This window comes from Camelus ferus, chromosome 2 (assembly GCF_009834535.1).
Source record: "Camelus ferus isolate YT-003-E chromosome 2, BCGSAC_Cfer_1.0, whole genome shotgun sequence".
NCBI lineage: Eukaryota > Metazoa > Chordata > Mammalia > Artiodactyla > Camelidae > Camelus > Camelus ferus.
The window spans coordinates 100,997,282-101,014,477 of NC_045697.1; the positions used below are offsets into that span (position 1 = coordinate 100,997,282).

A 17,196-nucleotide genomic window follows, 5' to 3' on the forward strand; every position below is an offset into this window, starting at 1 on the left:
AAGGGAGGAGGAGAGTGAATTTTTAGAGTAAATACATCAGACATAAACAAATAAATGCAAATGAAAAGAAAGCAAACAGATGACAACACAGGAAGTTCGTCTGCCGAGGAGTTCTGTGCCGAGCATGGAGCGGTCCAGAGACTCCCAGGGCTCAGACTGCCCTCCCCAGGAGGGTGTATCCAATTTGCCTGGGCTACTCCCTAAGTGTCCTCACCATCCCCCCACTTCCTCTCTTCCTCCTCCAGGGACTGCCCCTCTGTGCCATTCATGGCCACTGAGGTCACTGTTCATAATGGAATATATATGCCCCTGAAGCATTTGAAGAAAGAAGACAAATAATTTAAAGCATTGATTTAAATGTTACTTCCTGTACCCTCAGAGTCCACCACTCATTCCTCATTCATATCATTCATAACATTACTCAGGAAATTTCTTGATGGGGAAAAGAATATGCTTTCATAATTTAAAAAAATTTGAGGAGTGGGGAGGGAGGGAGTTAGGTTTATTTGTTTATTCATTTAGTGGAGGTACTGGGGATTGAATCCAGGACCCTGGGCATGCTAAGCACACACTCTACCACTGAGCTATACCTTCCCCTAATTTTTTAGTGCTTATATTAGGATCCTAGTTTACGAAAAGAATGAATCACTGCAAGCAGCTCTTAAAATGGAATGTTCTTTAAATTGTTTTCCTGACCAACAGAAGTCAGAGGTAATCCTTTTTTTTTTTTTTTTTTTATCCACAGCTATTTTGGAAATGCACTTCCCAAATCATGACAGCAATGTGCAATGATGCTTGGACATACTTAAAATTCTTTATTTCTCCTATTTCCAATATTTTCTCTACCCCTTTCAGCCTACATAGGGCTGCTAAAGTGATCGTTTGCAAACATTATATTCATCATATCAGTGTTCTGTTCTAGGATGTATAGTGATTATTAACTGCCTGATCAAATCCAATGAACTCAGACTGGTCTTCAAATTCTTTCATGATTTGTCCCTGACACGCTTCCACATAATAACTAGCTATAAGCCATCTCCCTTTCCAAAAGAAGACCATCATCTACGACTTACAGGAATGGTTTAGATTAAACCTTTCTCATGAAGAAGTCCGTAACTCACAGAGATCAGGCTACTATCCTGAGAAACGGCTTCCCTATACAGAGGCAACCCTACAACTTCCTGTTCCTAACAAAAGGCCTGTTCTATTTCACCAAATGGATACAGACATATGACTTTTATGTATTCATATCTCCCATTCACACTGGAAACCTGACATTTAGGGCAATTTTAACCTAATATTCTTATTTTGCAATGTTGTATTTTACAGCTCTGCTATTCAGAATGCTCTCAAGATTTAAGTCCATGGAACATAAACAGAAAATATCCAATAAATATTTACTAAATTAATTGTTTTCATATTTAGATTCAGTAATTTCTTCAGCTGTTTCCTGAGTGTACCTCTGTGTCTCTTTTTAGATTGAAAGTTTTCAAAACAAGAACCTTAAGTCTTACTTCCTTAAGCTGTTTTATTTAGTTTAGTTTTTGGGTTTTTTTTATTGACCCTAGAATGCTTTTTACACCGTGCTGGCTGCTACAGAGAATGCAAAGATTAAAATTATGTGGAATCGGTGCGTAAGGAGGTTTAGCAATATATATTGTTCATGGCTATTATTATAATGGCTACGCGCAGTGTTACAAACTTATATGGTGTGTGCTTTCAATGCAAAGACTTTACATTTGTGATTCTGAGCAGGAATAACAAACATCACATGCTTTTTGTACCAGATGTAGCACCATAAGCCTATTGATTTTGATTAATACTTTAAAAAGTGTTATTTGATGGTAAATGCAGCCAAGGAGAAAAAACACATAAGATTATGTAAAATTCTCGGAGCTAAATGATTTTGACTATCAGCTAACATACCAATTTGCCACGCGCTGGACTAGAAAATTAGCCATATCATATGAACAATGCTCATAAGGTTCTGTGTGAATCCATCAAGACCAACACTTCTTGGCAAAGTGCTTTCACACCTGTTAGTTTATTCCTTAAATCATGGTTCTCAAAGTTTGGTCTGGAGTCTCCTGGAAGTCCTTGATAACTTTTGTCTTTGGATCCTTTGTAGCATCTAGCACAGGGTGAAGACAAATTTATTTTCATAATAACACTAAAATATTACCTTTCTGTTTCCCTCTTTCTTTTACAAGTACCTAGTAGAATTTTCTAGAGGCTATATGACATAATCATGTGACAGCCAAAGGTATGTGTCTTTTGTATTCTGTATTAAACTTTTCTTGTTTGAGTTTCTAATATGATAAATGTCTATAGATATCATTCAAATTACCAAAATCTCTAATAAATATCAATAGATAAAATCCACATAAGTATAAATTTTAAGGCTGTAAAATATGAGAATTGCTATGCTTTTGTTATCTCATTCAGTCTCGTGGTGTAAATACCATCCAAAAATCGTCTGATCACTCACAAACACATAATTCTAGCTTGGATCTCTCGCCTAAATTCCAGACTCAAACCTCCAACTGCTTAGATACATCTACACTTGGATGTCTAAGAGGAATGTCAAACCTAACATCTGAAAATCTCCTGGCCTCCTCCACTTGCTTCTCTCAGTTTTCCTGAGAAAATGGTCATTCTGCTTTTTTTTGACTGTCCTTTCCACCTGGAGTCTGGCTACATGTCACTTTCTTCATCAATACCACCCAGATCCAGCTCATCTTCATTTCTATCCTGAATCTTTGCATTAACCAGACTTCATTCTTCTGTCCTTGCCTCCTTTCAGGTCCTGCTCAACACAGTAGCCAGAAATGGTCCTCTTAAAGCATGAATCAGATTTCACACCTATACTCCAAACACCTCAACTGTCTTTACATGTAGCTCAGGGTCTAATGGCCTTCAAGGGGGGACACAATCTGTCTTCCTTGCCCCATGAACTTCTGTCCTCAACTCCTACAACTCTCCTCCTTGACCCCTCACTTCCAATCACACTGGCCTCCCTGCTGTTCCTTCAACACACGCATCCTGCCACCCCAGGACCTCTGCTCTTGCTATTCACTCCACCTACAATTATTGTTCCCCCCAGATAGCCACGTGTCTTGTTCCCTTATTTCCTGCACATTTCAGCTCAAATATCACATTATCAGTGAATCTATCCTTGACCATACAGTATAAAATGGCCACAGCCCAGCACTCCCTAGTTCTTGCATCTTGTCTTATTTTTTCCATAGCATAGAGCACCATCTGATCAACAATACATTACTTATCTTTTGTATTGTTTATTTTCCCAGAAGGCGGCATCTCTGTCTTTTTGGTTCATTGCCAAATACCCAGAACCTAGCAGAATGTCTAGAACATAGAAGGCTGTATTGTTTGATGAATGAATGATGAATATTATATGCCTACCAATATTCTATAAGGTAAGTAAGGCCAGTTATATTTTCAAGTTTGTATTTGGGGAAAGTAAAGGGATGAAACCTTTTGAGATTGGTCCTTAGCTACTGGAGGACTCCACCTTTTCCCTGACCATAGCTGATGAAAGTCCACTCAAAACACCACTTTAAAGCATGGGGTCAAAATAAACTGGGAAGGGCAGCAAGTCACCAAAATACTAGTTAGGTGAGGTTCACAGTCAAAAGGGGACATATTACTACTCCACTTGTACCATTTTTGCTGCGATCATAAATCAACAAGGCATTTTCCTGCTTTTTGTAGAAATCACCACCACTTTGGTCCTGAGTACTGTGCCCCCTCAAATACAATGTAGACGTTAAACAAAAGGGGAAGAGAAGGCAGGAGCTGGTTTAATCAGCCTTATCCAAGGACTGTTAATCCTGCCCCAAGAAGAAGCCAGGCATGTCTGCAGCAGGCAAAGGGCATAATTGGGCTCTCGCACAGCTGGCCCTGTTGGCTGTTTCTTCCCTGGGTTTTCTCCTATCACCTGGTTTGACGATTCTGTTTCCTAGTTCTCCTTTCCCTGATAGCATTTTTTTTCTTGACTACTTACTTCAACGGTATTTTTTTAAAATTTCTTCCTCTTTCCTTCATAATCCTACAACCTTCACTACACCTTTATTCCAGTCTTTATTTACTGACCAATCAGTCTGCAAGCACTATATGTAGTCCAACATTTCCCCTTCCTGGAAACAATTTTGGATGCAATTTCTTCACAGCAAAATTGACTTCATTTATTCACTCATTCATTTTTCTCATGTCAGGCTCTGTCTAGGCACCGAGGGGAAGAGAGAGAACAAAATAGATAAATATTCTCTCATGAAGTTTAATTATAGTAAGGGAAATAAACAATATAAGAGATAAATAAATGAAGCAGAGATGATATTGGACAGTGATAAGTACTAAGGACAAAAATAACACAGAGAAGGGAGATAGTTTTAGGGAGGCCTTGTAATTTTAGATATGGTGGCAGAGAAGGCTTCGGTGAGAAGGTGACATTTCGCATAAAGACCAGAGGAAGTGAAGGAGTGAAGCACAGTTACCTGGGGAAAACGCTTCACGGGTAGACTGAATAACAAAGTTCAAGTACCCAAGCTGGAAATGTACCTGGACTATTCAAGGAACAGAAAAGAAGACAATGTGGCTGAGTTGAAATGAGCAAAAAAAAAAGTAGAGGATGAGGTGAAGGAAGTGGGGCCAGGACTTGGAGACTTGAGATTAGGATTGGGTTTACACTTTCAGGGAGATGAGAAGTCACTGGAGGGATGGCACGTCCTACATTACGTTTTAGTAAGTCTGCTGCACAGAATAGACTACGACGGGGCGGGAGATCAGGGACGGAGGATGGAGGGAGTCAGGGAGATGAAGAGACTACCGCAAAAGTCTAAGTGACAGACATCTTGGCTACAGTGAAGGAGGCCAAGAGTCGTCAGATTCTGGGTTTACTTAGAGGTCAGAATCAACAGGATTTGCTGACGTATTGTTTGTAAGTGTGAGAGGGAGAAAGGAGTCAAAGATGACTCCAAAATTAAAAAAAAAAAGTTTTGTATATCTAATGTGATATTTCACCTAACATGCTAGCTTTATAAAAGGACAACGTTAGTATTACTTTTGTGAATTTTTCTTTCTAGTGCTATGTGATTTTAACACTTTGTGTTCTTTTTCTATGTATGTACATATCACACAGAAGTTTGAACCAGTGTGATATGGTGAACAGCTCTCTGCATAATCTTCCCTTGATGAAAAATATATAATAATAATAGGATTTTTGGAAACAAAGTAAGTAAATGTATGTGAGAGGTAAGATTTTGGATTTTCATTTATATTTTATTTCCATGGAGGAGGTTATGTAAGATTCAAGATTAAAATGTAGTATTTTATATCAGGGGCATTGTTATGAACAGAATCATGTTCCTCGGAATCCATATGTTGAAGCCCTAATGCCCCATGTGACTGTACTTGGAGAAAAGACCTTTATGGAGGTGATTAAGGTTAAATGAGGTCGTAAGAGTGGGACCCTAATGCTCTCGGACTGGTGTCCTTACGAGAAGAGGAGAAGACACCGGAGTCCACTTGCTGCCTCTCCATACGTGTGTGCCAAGGAACGGCCTTGTGAGGACACAGCAAGAAATCTGCAAGCCAGGAAGAGGGCCTTCACCAGGGACGAAGTCATCTGGCACCGTGATCTTGGACTTTGGAGCCTTTCAGGACTGGGAGAAAATAAATTTCTGTCGCTTAAGTCACTCAGTCTATGGTATTTTATTGTGACAGCCCAAGCTGACTGATACAGGTATTAATCTCAATCTGCTCCGTATGCAGGAGAGAGAACACACATCACTCACGCACATGACTGGGGTGCTAAAAATGGTTCCATTTCTTTCTCCCCCATTTGGGCAAACCAGTGAGAGGGATGTTGTTTTAGAGATAATCTCAATTTCAGCTACTTTGTCTTTTCATGTTTCAGCCATTGACTAACTTCAGGACTTAAATCACTGTTAGGAGTAGATCATATTAATACACCCCACAGAGATTTTAATTTAGCAGATCTGCCAAAGGGTCCCCACATCTGAATTTCTAACAAATGCTCCTGATGATTTTGATCACACTTTGAGAAACACTGAGATAAGCTTATTTCCACATTAAGTCTTCTAAACAGCATGCACAGTGGACCTTATTGTATGTCCTTCACTCAATCATGACTACTCCTAAGGACTGCCAACAGAGTTTATAGTAACTTTATAAAAAGCTTCATAAAAGGTCAAGGTTTACCAAGAATCCAGAGAGAACAGAGCTAAAACCAGCGTTTCTCGGTGTGTGTACCATCTTAGACCACTTATGACTTCTGCATGGTATGTGCTGACACCGCCACCTCCTATTTCTAGAACAGCTCAGTTACTCCTTTTTTAAGTTCCCATTACTAAGTCAGAAACACTGTGTAGGACTTTAGTGGGGCCTATTCTTGGCTCTCAAGTCCTCCATTTATGAAAAGAGCATGATTCAATTTGTGCCAACTCATAATAGCAACCTTGTAAAGGAGTCAAAGGGTGAGGCAGCTTTGACAAAAACAGAGAGGTGGCTAGTAATAGAAGTGGAGCAGAGAAAGCAGGTCTACTATGAAATTAGACGCGTCTCTGCTCCCGGTCTCCTGGCACATTGCCTTGGGTCCAGGCACAATCATCTGCCTATTTCTGCCTTTAGTCCACCCTGTCCCATCCCCCATACCCTCCCCACCTTCTTAGTCTACAAATTCTCCCTCCTTAATCTTGATACGTATAAATATTCACGTGGTGGTGACTAATAGAAGTCATAGAGAACTCCAAAGTCAACAAGGGCTGAATGACGGTACCTAGCCACAAAACAGGAATCTTAAGTACACAAACGCTACGACCATCTGCCATGGAAGTTCACCATGGCCCTGGCACTTGCAAGCAGCCTGATTCAAACACTGGGCTTCACCGGCATATGTTCATGACCTGGGATAATTCGAGGGAGAGCAGGGAACAGAGAAGAAGAAGGCTTAGGGCATTAGTAAGACCCTAGCCTATGCTGGGCAAGAACACTATTTTTTTGAGAGGCAGTTCAGGAATTTTTTTTTTTTTTTTTTGTAAAGTTAATGATTGGTTAAGTGTTAGATAAGCACTGTCTCCCATGTAGGTGTTTCCTTGGTACCCAAAAGTAAACAGGCTCCCAGATAAGGGACACCAAGCCAGAAAATAGGTCACAATAAACGTTGTCATTTAGGAAAAAAAAAAAAAAGCTCATTTATGGAAAGGTAGGAATTCTAGCACATAATCAAATTTACTTTCCTGAAAACAAACAAACAAAAAATTAGCAGTTTGTAAGTCTGTCCCCTGTGCCTCAATAAAATAGGCAATTGCACTCTCAAGAAAGGACGTTAGGCTAATATTTATATCAAGTTTCTCTCTTTCAGAGAAAAGAAAGCAAAAAGAAAGTGAAAATCCTGAATTTGATGATATGCATCGGGGCTTTTATCCTGGGCTTCAAGGAAACTGCTTCACCTGCAGCTGGCATCACCCCTCCTCCAGTGTGGCCCCTCCTCCAGTGTGGCCCCTCCGCTTTGTACTACTTCCTGCTTCTCTCTCAGCAATTCCATAAGGCACCAAGTTATTAAAATCTGCCCTCCTTCACATAAAAATGAAATCCAAATTCAAACTGCATCTCTTTCCAAAGAGAATTGTGAGATCAGAGAAGTGGTTACTTTTGGCAGCAGGCCTCCCAGAATCTTCTCTGCATCTCACGTAGGGTTAATTATGGCAGAATGCAACCAGTGATCAGTACTTTTGTTCTGAGAAGAGGCTGTGTCAACACGCGAGCCAGCTGCGAAGATGAAGGTGTTTTGAATGGTGCAGTGGCTTTGCATAGTTCCATGCAAACAGGCCGTCTGGTTCAGAGGATGAGACACACTTACGGTACTCCAATTCCAAAGCCAATTTCTCATTTAGCTTTTGAATAATGAGATTTCATACCCCATAGAGGTGTTGGTGATTCAAGCATCTGGCAAAACTGATCATTTCTAATTTAAATTGTTCAGTGAGCTGACTGAGACCCTACCTTTTGTCCCTGCACATCTGTCGTGATGTGGTCGGCTTCCCCATCCTCAATCTCCCCCATCTTCACGACACTGACTTCTATGGTGCCAACAACTTTGCCACCATCTGAAGTTCTGCAACCAAAAATAAATGAAATGGAGAGGTGAGAATCTTCTTTTTCCTGAAAGTATGTCCAAACACGTTTTTCTCTGAAAACCACTAACATTGCTTTTTTTTCACCTGCATTGGTTGTAATTAAACAAATCTGCAAAAAACATACTGAAACATGTTAATAGTGTTGGCATTGTTTTTAATTTCCAAAGAAAACTCATCATGAATTTGTGCAGTAAATGCATGGACTGTCAAATACTATCTCATGCAGGTAAAACCTCCTCAGCGCTCTCAGGAGTAGCTGCCAGGACCATGGTTCCAGGCCCAGTTTGGCAACTCCACGTCTCTACAACAGCATAAACCCTGGCTCCTCTATACCAGTCGCATGGGATACTGTGCACAACTACTACAGAAACCACAGCTGAATAAAACAGAAAAGAGCATAAACATCTCTGTATTCCTCTACGACCCAGCCATTGGCTATAAAATCTGCTTTTATGCCTTTTGCATAATATCATTTCTCTTTCTCAGAGACCAAGAAAAGAAGATTTCTCTCCCAGCAAACACACACACACACAAAAAAGAAGGTACCTGCAGAGCAGAAATTAGCGACAGAGATCATCTAGCACAACCCATTACTCTTTCAGATAAAGAAACTGAGACTCAAGGAGGTAGAAAGCCTCATGCATGGAAGCAAACTGGCGAAACCAGAAACCCAGGTTTGTACCTTCTTTGAGTCTGCTGGCCACTGAACAACTCTTCCCTACTTAATGATAATGATAATTTTATTATTAAGATTTTCATCATCATTACTGTCATCAACATACAGATGTTATAGTTGACAATAATTAAAATTAAAAATAAAATTAACAACCACCCATCCTTTAAGATTCTCAAATTTTCTTTTCTGGGCAAGAAAATATACAGAATAAGTGGTGGCATCATATCATGGGAACACTGTGATACATAAGGATATTTTTCCCTTGAAACTTATTTTGAAGATGGGTAGCAAGCCTCCCATCAGTATGAGGTGTTACCATAACTTCTACCCAAGCCTAATTGACTAATACTAGTTCGGTGACACTTCATTTTCTTTATTTAGTCATCTTTTAAATTTGTTTTTAACTTTAATCTGAATACAAATAGTGTCTTTCTTTCAACCAATTCCTTCAGAATGTCACTATTTTTATTAGAGGTGTCAGAAAAGAGGAATAGGAAAATTAGTATAAGTAGTTTACCAAAATGCTAATTAAAATAATGAATAAGTTAGGTGAAAAGGAAATCCAGTTGTTACCAGATCACAGGAAGTTTTCCTCAAAACATAAAAAGTATAAATTGAAACGTATCTTTTGAATTATGCTTTTAAGAAAACCAAAATAGAAAAATTCTGGTAACATACACGTAGCTAATGTCATAATGTAATAAAATAAAGATTATGTACACAGAAAACTAAAAGTGATTTAACTAGTTTATTAATATTAATAAAATATGAAGCTTCTTGGTGATTTTTATAATACTGACTCAATTATTTGAAATTAATATAGAAAACTTAAGCATTCATTACAAAGAATATATCTATACAGATGATAATATAATCTATGATTTTGTAAAATAAAAAACTATATTAGCTCCAATTCTGGAATGGTTTTAATAATTAATTATACCATTTTCCCACTTGAAAATGACATCATAACTTGTCATAAATCACAGTGTGACATATCTCTGTACAATTCTTCAGTACTTGACAGTTAAATAAAGAGTTTAGTAAAAGCCCTGTCACCACTCATAGTTTTTTCTAGAAATTTGCAGACTTCTTTTTCCCCCAAATTGATCATCAATAACAATTAAAGACATCTTCTTTTTTTTTTTCTCATAGGAATTGTTTAAACTTTTGGCTTGTGCAAACTGAGCTAGCTTAATTTCTAGGTATACAAGCTTAATTTCTAGATACAAATTCCTAAATATTTTCATTGAACTAAACCAAAAAAATGTCATGATTTGAAACAGAGAATAAGCTTCTCACAGTCAAGACTGGGTAATAAGGTGATATATGCAATAATAATTAAAAGTGTGAACTCAGGAGTTTGAGCTATCTGCTAGCTTCATGACCTTGGATAAGAAACTTAACCATGTGAAACTTTGTAAGACAGAGATGATAACTTCATTGTAAGGATTAAATTGTGACATGATTTATGTAAAGTTCTCAGCACAACGTTTTGCATAAGACAAGTGCTTCTTCCTTCTCCTTCTCTTCATCCTCATGGTAGTAGGAGCAGTATCAACCAAATTGCTATTGTCATGAATATATTTTATTTAATTTGATTCTCTTCAGAAATTTTACTAAAATGGACATCTAAGACTATTGTAAAAGATTACAGGATTTCATAGCACATGCATTTCAAGAGTGATTATGTGCTCATTAGAGATACAAAGACTTAGTGATGACAGATGATGGTATAAAGCTTACATCCTAGTAGTGCAAAGAACACAAGTCTATAGCTGATGACAATGCAAGTGAACCTTTCAAAGTGCCAGAGTCAGATGAGTAAGGAATGCACCATGGGAATAAAGGAGTAAGCTTCGGAACTATAGCTTTATTTATTCCCTTTAAAAATTATCTGGCTACTTTTAAAATACAGGCATATCTTGCTTTATTGTGTTTTGCTTTGTTGAGCTTCACAGATATTGTGGTTTTTTTTTCCCCAAATTGATGGCTTGTGGCAACCCTGATTCAAGCAAGTCTATCAGTGCCATTTTTCCAACAGCATTGCTCACTTCATGTCTCTGTGTCACATGAGATTAAGGGACACTAAAGGGATTCTAAAACCTCCCCCACCCAAAACCATTTTGCGTAAGAAGCTGTGAGTACCCTGAAGCATGCTTCTTCATCTGAGATTCGTGGGAGATGGAATGGGGAATGCAGGTAATAAACTGAAGAATTGAACCCAAGACACCCAAAAGCATTGTTCATCCTGTCCGTGAACTGGAACATGAGACGTAGAAGCAGTTTCCAATTTATTCTATACAATTTACTACACACAAAGTATGGATATTCAACACCTCTCTTCAATCAGGAGAGTCACAACTGAAATATCTATTTCATGTTTCTAAAGGCTGTTTCAAAGGTGATTTCATAAAAATTTACCAAAAAAATTCATTCTTAAAGCATGAATTATGTTTCCAATTTATCACCCATCAGGTTCAGGGGGCTACTAATCATTACTTCACCCTTATTAATCAGCAAAATCCTACTGACTTTTGTTTAATGGAAATTCTTCAGAGCTGCATGGCAGACATACTGAAGAGAATTCCAGGCTAGGAATCAAGAAACCAAAGCACAACGTCCAGCTCAGCTGCTCACTAGCTATGTGACCAACGACATACTGCTTCAATTCTCTGGATTTCAGTTTCCTGTACTGCAAAACAAAGAGTTGATCTCTGACAGCTATAATATCAGCGCTCAAACTTCATGCTCTGACGAGGCTAGAATTCAATCACTTGGTTCCATCATAGGCATCCTAGACTATCGTGGGCGGACACAGCTTTGGGAAAAATCAAGGGCAGATTGTCCTCCTCACTCCCCACCTTCCCGTCCAACCCTTCCCCCAAACAAACCAACCAAATGCATGCCAAACCTGAAAAGTGACTTAACACTTACAGTCAAATACAAAGGCTAGTTTTTCTTATAGTATCCAACGTGTATATATATATATATATATATATATATAATATATATTTTATTACCATTATGGCACTTGGCATTTTCACAAGGATACAAATTTGATAGAACCAAACAAAAGTGATCTTCACACAATTTCCTAGCAATTTATATGGCACTAGGAACAGGCTGCAGCTATAAATAACTATCTTAATCTATACAAAGAAGAGAGAGAGAAAAAGAAAACCATGTCATCTCAAACAGTCTCTTGTCAGGTCATTACCCACTGCTTAATTCACAGAGTTATTATAAGAGAAGTAAAAGATGAATAGTTCTTGGCAGCTATGTTATTTCAATCACAACATCAAGTTCCTATTTCTCTCAGCAGATACACTTAAATATTTAACCATGCCAACAAGATGGAAGACAGAGGAGGGGAAATTTCAGCAACACAAATCAACACTTCCTTATCAATTAGATTTTCAGTATGCATAATACATTAGTGATTGGGATTTTTCAAAATCCTCCTTTAACATAACTCTCATAATGCTTCCTAGTGAAATATTCAATCTCACATGCTGAAATATTTAAATATTTTTGGAAGACTGGGGGAAAGGGGATATGAAACAGTCTTCAATTTAATGACGCTTTTCCTCTAAACTCTTCACCACCTATTGTACCATCCTTAGTAGAAAAAAAGAAAAAATTATCCTATGGAAATGTTAAACAGAAACATGTAAATAACTCCCCTATTTTGGAAATGCCACAGAGATACACATGACTCTGTAAACATCCAAGGAAAAACTATCATTAGCACTGTCAGTCTTTGCAAATATAAAGCAGCCTTGGTGCTATGCACAGGAACCGTCATCTGTGAGATGTGCCTTGCATTTAACCCGTCTAGACATGTAACTGGGAAATGAAAATCTCACCTGGACAGAAAAATAAACAAAGGCCATATGTAAGCAAATGGAGTCAGTGAGTGAGTGTGCCCTGACTATCTTTCTGGCGAAAACTCTTATCTAGCAGTGCTAGATTTGCTTAGGTCTCACAGAAGTGAGAGTTCTATGTAAGTAGATATGACTAAATGCACCTCTACTCTGGCTGAAATTCACAAATACCAGAAGTCACAGAATACATTCAAACTAATCCTCAAATAAAACCTTTCAGTAGTTCTTAAAATTGCAGCTTACACACTCTAAGGTTTTGCCTTTGATTTTTTCCTCCTTTCTCGTTACAAGCTTGCCTTTAGAAATTCCTTCCACTATTGTGGGATTCAGTTACCCTGTCTATGAGGATCCACCACAATTCCATACTCCCTACTCTGACCTGACTTCCTGACCAAGAACTGCAAATTCCTTTTGTCCTGGTATCATTTGACATTCGATAGACTTGAAACCTCAACTCAAACTTCAACAAACTTACATCAGTAGCATATCATTCCTCAGAGATCAAAACCACAAAACATTTCATTTCTACCTGTGCTTTGCCCCTACTGTGCAATAAGGCACAAAGTCATAGTGATTCTTCCTCAATGTCTCTTACATGTGTCTCTTCCCAACAGCAACATCCAGTTATTCTCATCAACTCTCTTTCATTACACTTCAGGAAACTACCTCCCATCTTCCAGTATCTTCCTCTGCCATCCTGTCCATGTCGAGCTTTCCTCTTAAAGCCCCACTGTCACATTTTACTTTCCTTCCTCTGTCAAAATCCTTTAGACACTGCACAAAGCCTGCCCAGAGACTCTGCAGTGTAGCCTGTCTCTGAAGACCTTATATCAGGACTTGTCAAGGGTTAGGGACAGCTCAGTACTTTTGCCTCAAACTGACCCTTGTCTTCACACGCCATTAAATAATGGAGGATGGTTTAGAGGAAAGTGAACTTTGAGTGACAAGGTCCTTTGTTATGGTGTTGGCTCTTTATCATAAACACCTATGTGTTTGTGAGAAGGCAACTCAGCCTCTATTAAGATTTACCAGCTATAAAATATGAAAGCAGTAAACCATCCTACTTATAAGACATATGTGTCCAAAAATAAAAGGTCTTAAGTTAAAATATAAAAATGCTTTTGTGTATGGTAATGAGTACGACTGTTACACAATTCTGAGCCACAGAACTTCGAGAGCCCATAGTAGATACGTAGACTAGCCATTTTTCAGACTAATTGGCATGTGGATTTCTCTTTACTGCTGAAAACAGTAGTATCCAAATATGAGTGATTCCCCTAACACAAATAAGCTAAAGACATCTTTCCCTCCCGTGACTCTATGAAAAATACACACATAGTGAGTTACATTTGGAAACCTGATTTCAATACTAAATGTAAAGTATAAACTATCTCTTTGAATGTAAGAAATATCCCATCAGCAAGGTGAGAAAACAAGGTTGGCATCTTGCAGATGTCCCTGTTGGGACTCATAGGCAACCAAAATTACATGAAAATTATTAGGAAACCATGAGCTACACATTGGTAGACAAGATGCTGCAAGTGAGACAAAGGAAGCACACTCTACTCTCTTGTACCTGTCGAATGAAACTATAAAACCTGGACAGGATGCTCAGAGCAGCTATTCGAGGACTTAAAGTAAACAGCGCCAGGCATACTGGGGAAGAAGGTCAGAAGCTTAACTATCACTGATGAACCAGCATTACTTTACCATTTTCCCCCTCTGGTATCTCATGATCTAGACCCAGCACAGCCCCAAGCCCAGAGATGCTCATAGTGTGGGCAGAGAAAGCCCCAGGAGAAGCCCTCTAGCCCTGGCTCAGAGAAAAGAGCAGAGGTCTCCTAACACTCAGAAGAATGATGAAATCCCTTTTCTTTTTCCCACTCTCTTGTGTCCCAGCTCCCACGTAACCCAGTGGTGGCAGCAGCAAAAGTGGCAGCGCGGAGGACCTGCAGGCGCCTAAAATTACGAGGAAGGGAAAGTTTCCTCTTTGATTGGAGCTGTGAGCCCAAGGGTATGGGGTGAACGCCCTTGCCTTTTATTTTTCATCTCTCTCTGCTCTTTCCAGAAGGGGGTGCAATTGAGTGACAGAGAAGGGAAAATAAAACCCCAGCTTTCTGGATGAAGTTCAAAAAAGGAAGCCACAGGAGACAGGAATGTTCCAGGGGGAGAGGAAGAGGCTCAGGAAGGAACTTCTTAATGTTGTTCATGAACTTCTGGGCTTACCCCAAGCTGTGCATGCATGGATCTAAATAGCGTATCAGACACTTTGAGAAATAATTATGGACTACACCACACTCCAGCTCCTAGACTGTCACCTGGGTGACAAACTTGAAGGACAGGAACAAATAACATTACAAAAGTTTTGCAAACAGAAGTGATATTGAAACGGTATTGAAATGACACGTTTTCACAGGACACCATGTCAACATACAAATATGTAGCAGTTAACAATTAGGAACTGAAATTTTATACACACACACACACACACACAACACACACACACACACACATATATCTTTTATAATAAGTCCAAAACAAATAAAGTACTTAAGTATACATCCAATAAAAATGTATAAGATCTATATGCTGAAAACTACAAATGATGATGGAAGAAATCAAAAAAAGGTCTAAATAAATGGTGAGGCATACTGTGTTCATGTATTGAAAGACTTAACTTTACAAAGATGTCAATTCTCCCCAAAATGACCTACAGATTTAAGACAGTACCAATTAAAATTCCAACAACATTTTTTGTAGATACTGATAAGCTGACTCAAAAATTTATCAAAAGCATAGTTACTAGAATGCCCATGTACTTTTGAGAAATAAGAACAAGCATGGAGAAATTGTATCTACTGGTTTAAAGACTTATTTTAAATCTACAGTAATCAAAACTGTATGGTATTTGCAAAGAGACAGATATATTGATAAATGAAACAGAATACAGAAACTATGTGGCCAAGTGTTTTGACAAAGTTACAGTCAATGCACTAGATAAAGAATAGTCCTTTCAACAAATGGTTCTGGAACAATCAGACAACCACTTAGGGAAAAAATGAAAGTCTACTTAAACTTCTCAACTGAAACAAAAATTAAAATGGCTCATTGACCTAAATGTAAAACATAAAAATAGAAAACTTAAAAAAAAAAAGACATATGAGAAAAGTCTTCATGAACTGGCTAAGTCAAAGTGTTCTTAAATATGTACCATCTAAAGAAGAAAAAATTTGATACACTGAACTTCATCAAAATTGACACATTTGCTCTGTGAAAGACACTGTCACATGAATGAAAAGACAAGCTACTGACTGGAAAGAAAACATCTGCAAATCATGTATCTGACAGAATTTGCATCCCAAATACATAAAGAGCCCTCAAAACTCAACAGCAAGAAAATGAACAACATAATAAATAAACAGGCAAACAAGTCGAACAGACGTGTCTCAAGAAGAGGATATACAGATAACAAATGGCCCGTGGAAAACTGGGTGTTAGAAAAATGAAAATTAAAAGCACTATGAGATGTCATTCTATACCTTAGAATGGCTGGTGAGGGGGCAGAGCCACTGAAACTCTTGTACGCTGCTGGTGGGGGAAACAGCACAGCAGTTTCTTACAGAGTTCAACACATACTTGCCATATGACTCAGAAACTCCAATCCTAGGTATTTACCCTAAAGATATGAAAACTTAGGGTCACAGGAAAACCTGCACATGAATATTTTAGTAGCTCCATTCATAATCACTCAAAACTGGAAAGAACCAAAATATACTTTACTATGGACAGTTCAATACACTGTGGTACCACCCCATCATGAACTACTACTCAGCAATGAAAAAAACAACTGCTGCTTGATATGCACAATACCTTGATGAACTGCACAGTCATTAGACTGAATAAATGAAGCCAGTCTCAAAAGGATCTGTACTTTACGATTCAATGACTTTCTCAAAAAGTAAGAGGTATGGTGATGGAGAACACAGATAGACGGTGGTTGCCAGAGGTTGGCATGGGTGGAGGCATGAATCAAAGGGACAGAGGGAGGGAGATTCCTCTATGGTCATGAAATAGTTCTGTATCCTGACTGTGGTGGTGGTTACAAGAATCTACACATTGTTAAAATTCATGGGACTGTACACAATAAAAAGTCAATTTTACGGAATGTTTATAAAATAGAACAAACTAATAGCCATTTAGTCTGTGAATACAAAACCACATTACTAAATGGCTATTCCCTTCCATGCGAACAAAATCTAATTTCTGGCAACATTTATTTGAGTCAAAGTGTCACTTATACCATGCTCTATGCTTTCAAAATATCTGCCGACACAGAAATGTCACATGTGAGAGGAAGGAAACTTCTCCACCTGAAAAATGGCGGGTCTTTCGTCAGAGAATGGAGAAAAAAAATGCTCATGCAGGCAGGTGCAATGAATTTCCCAAGCCAATGGCT

The 17,196-nt window shown here is 38.5% G+C and overlaps 1 protein-coding gene across 1 annotated transcript in view; it reads right to left on the reverse strand.

The window, feature by feature from the left end:
- INPP4B (inositol polyphosphate-4-phosphatase type II B) overlaps nt 1-17,196 on the reverse strand; it is a 643,844-nt gene that overhangs the window by 164,527 nt on the left and 462,121 nt on the right. Inside the window, exons 10-12 of the mRNA XM_032464080.1 lie at nt 8,033-8,155; nt 2,012-2,036; nt 78-113 (exon numbers count right to left, since the gene is read on the reverse strand). Coding sequence (XP_032319971.1) covers nt 78-113; nt 2,012-2,036; nt 8,033-8,155 — 184 coding nt within the window. The remainder of the gene's footprint in view (nt 1-77; nt 114-2,011; nt 2,037-8,032; nt 8,156-17,196) is intronic.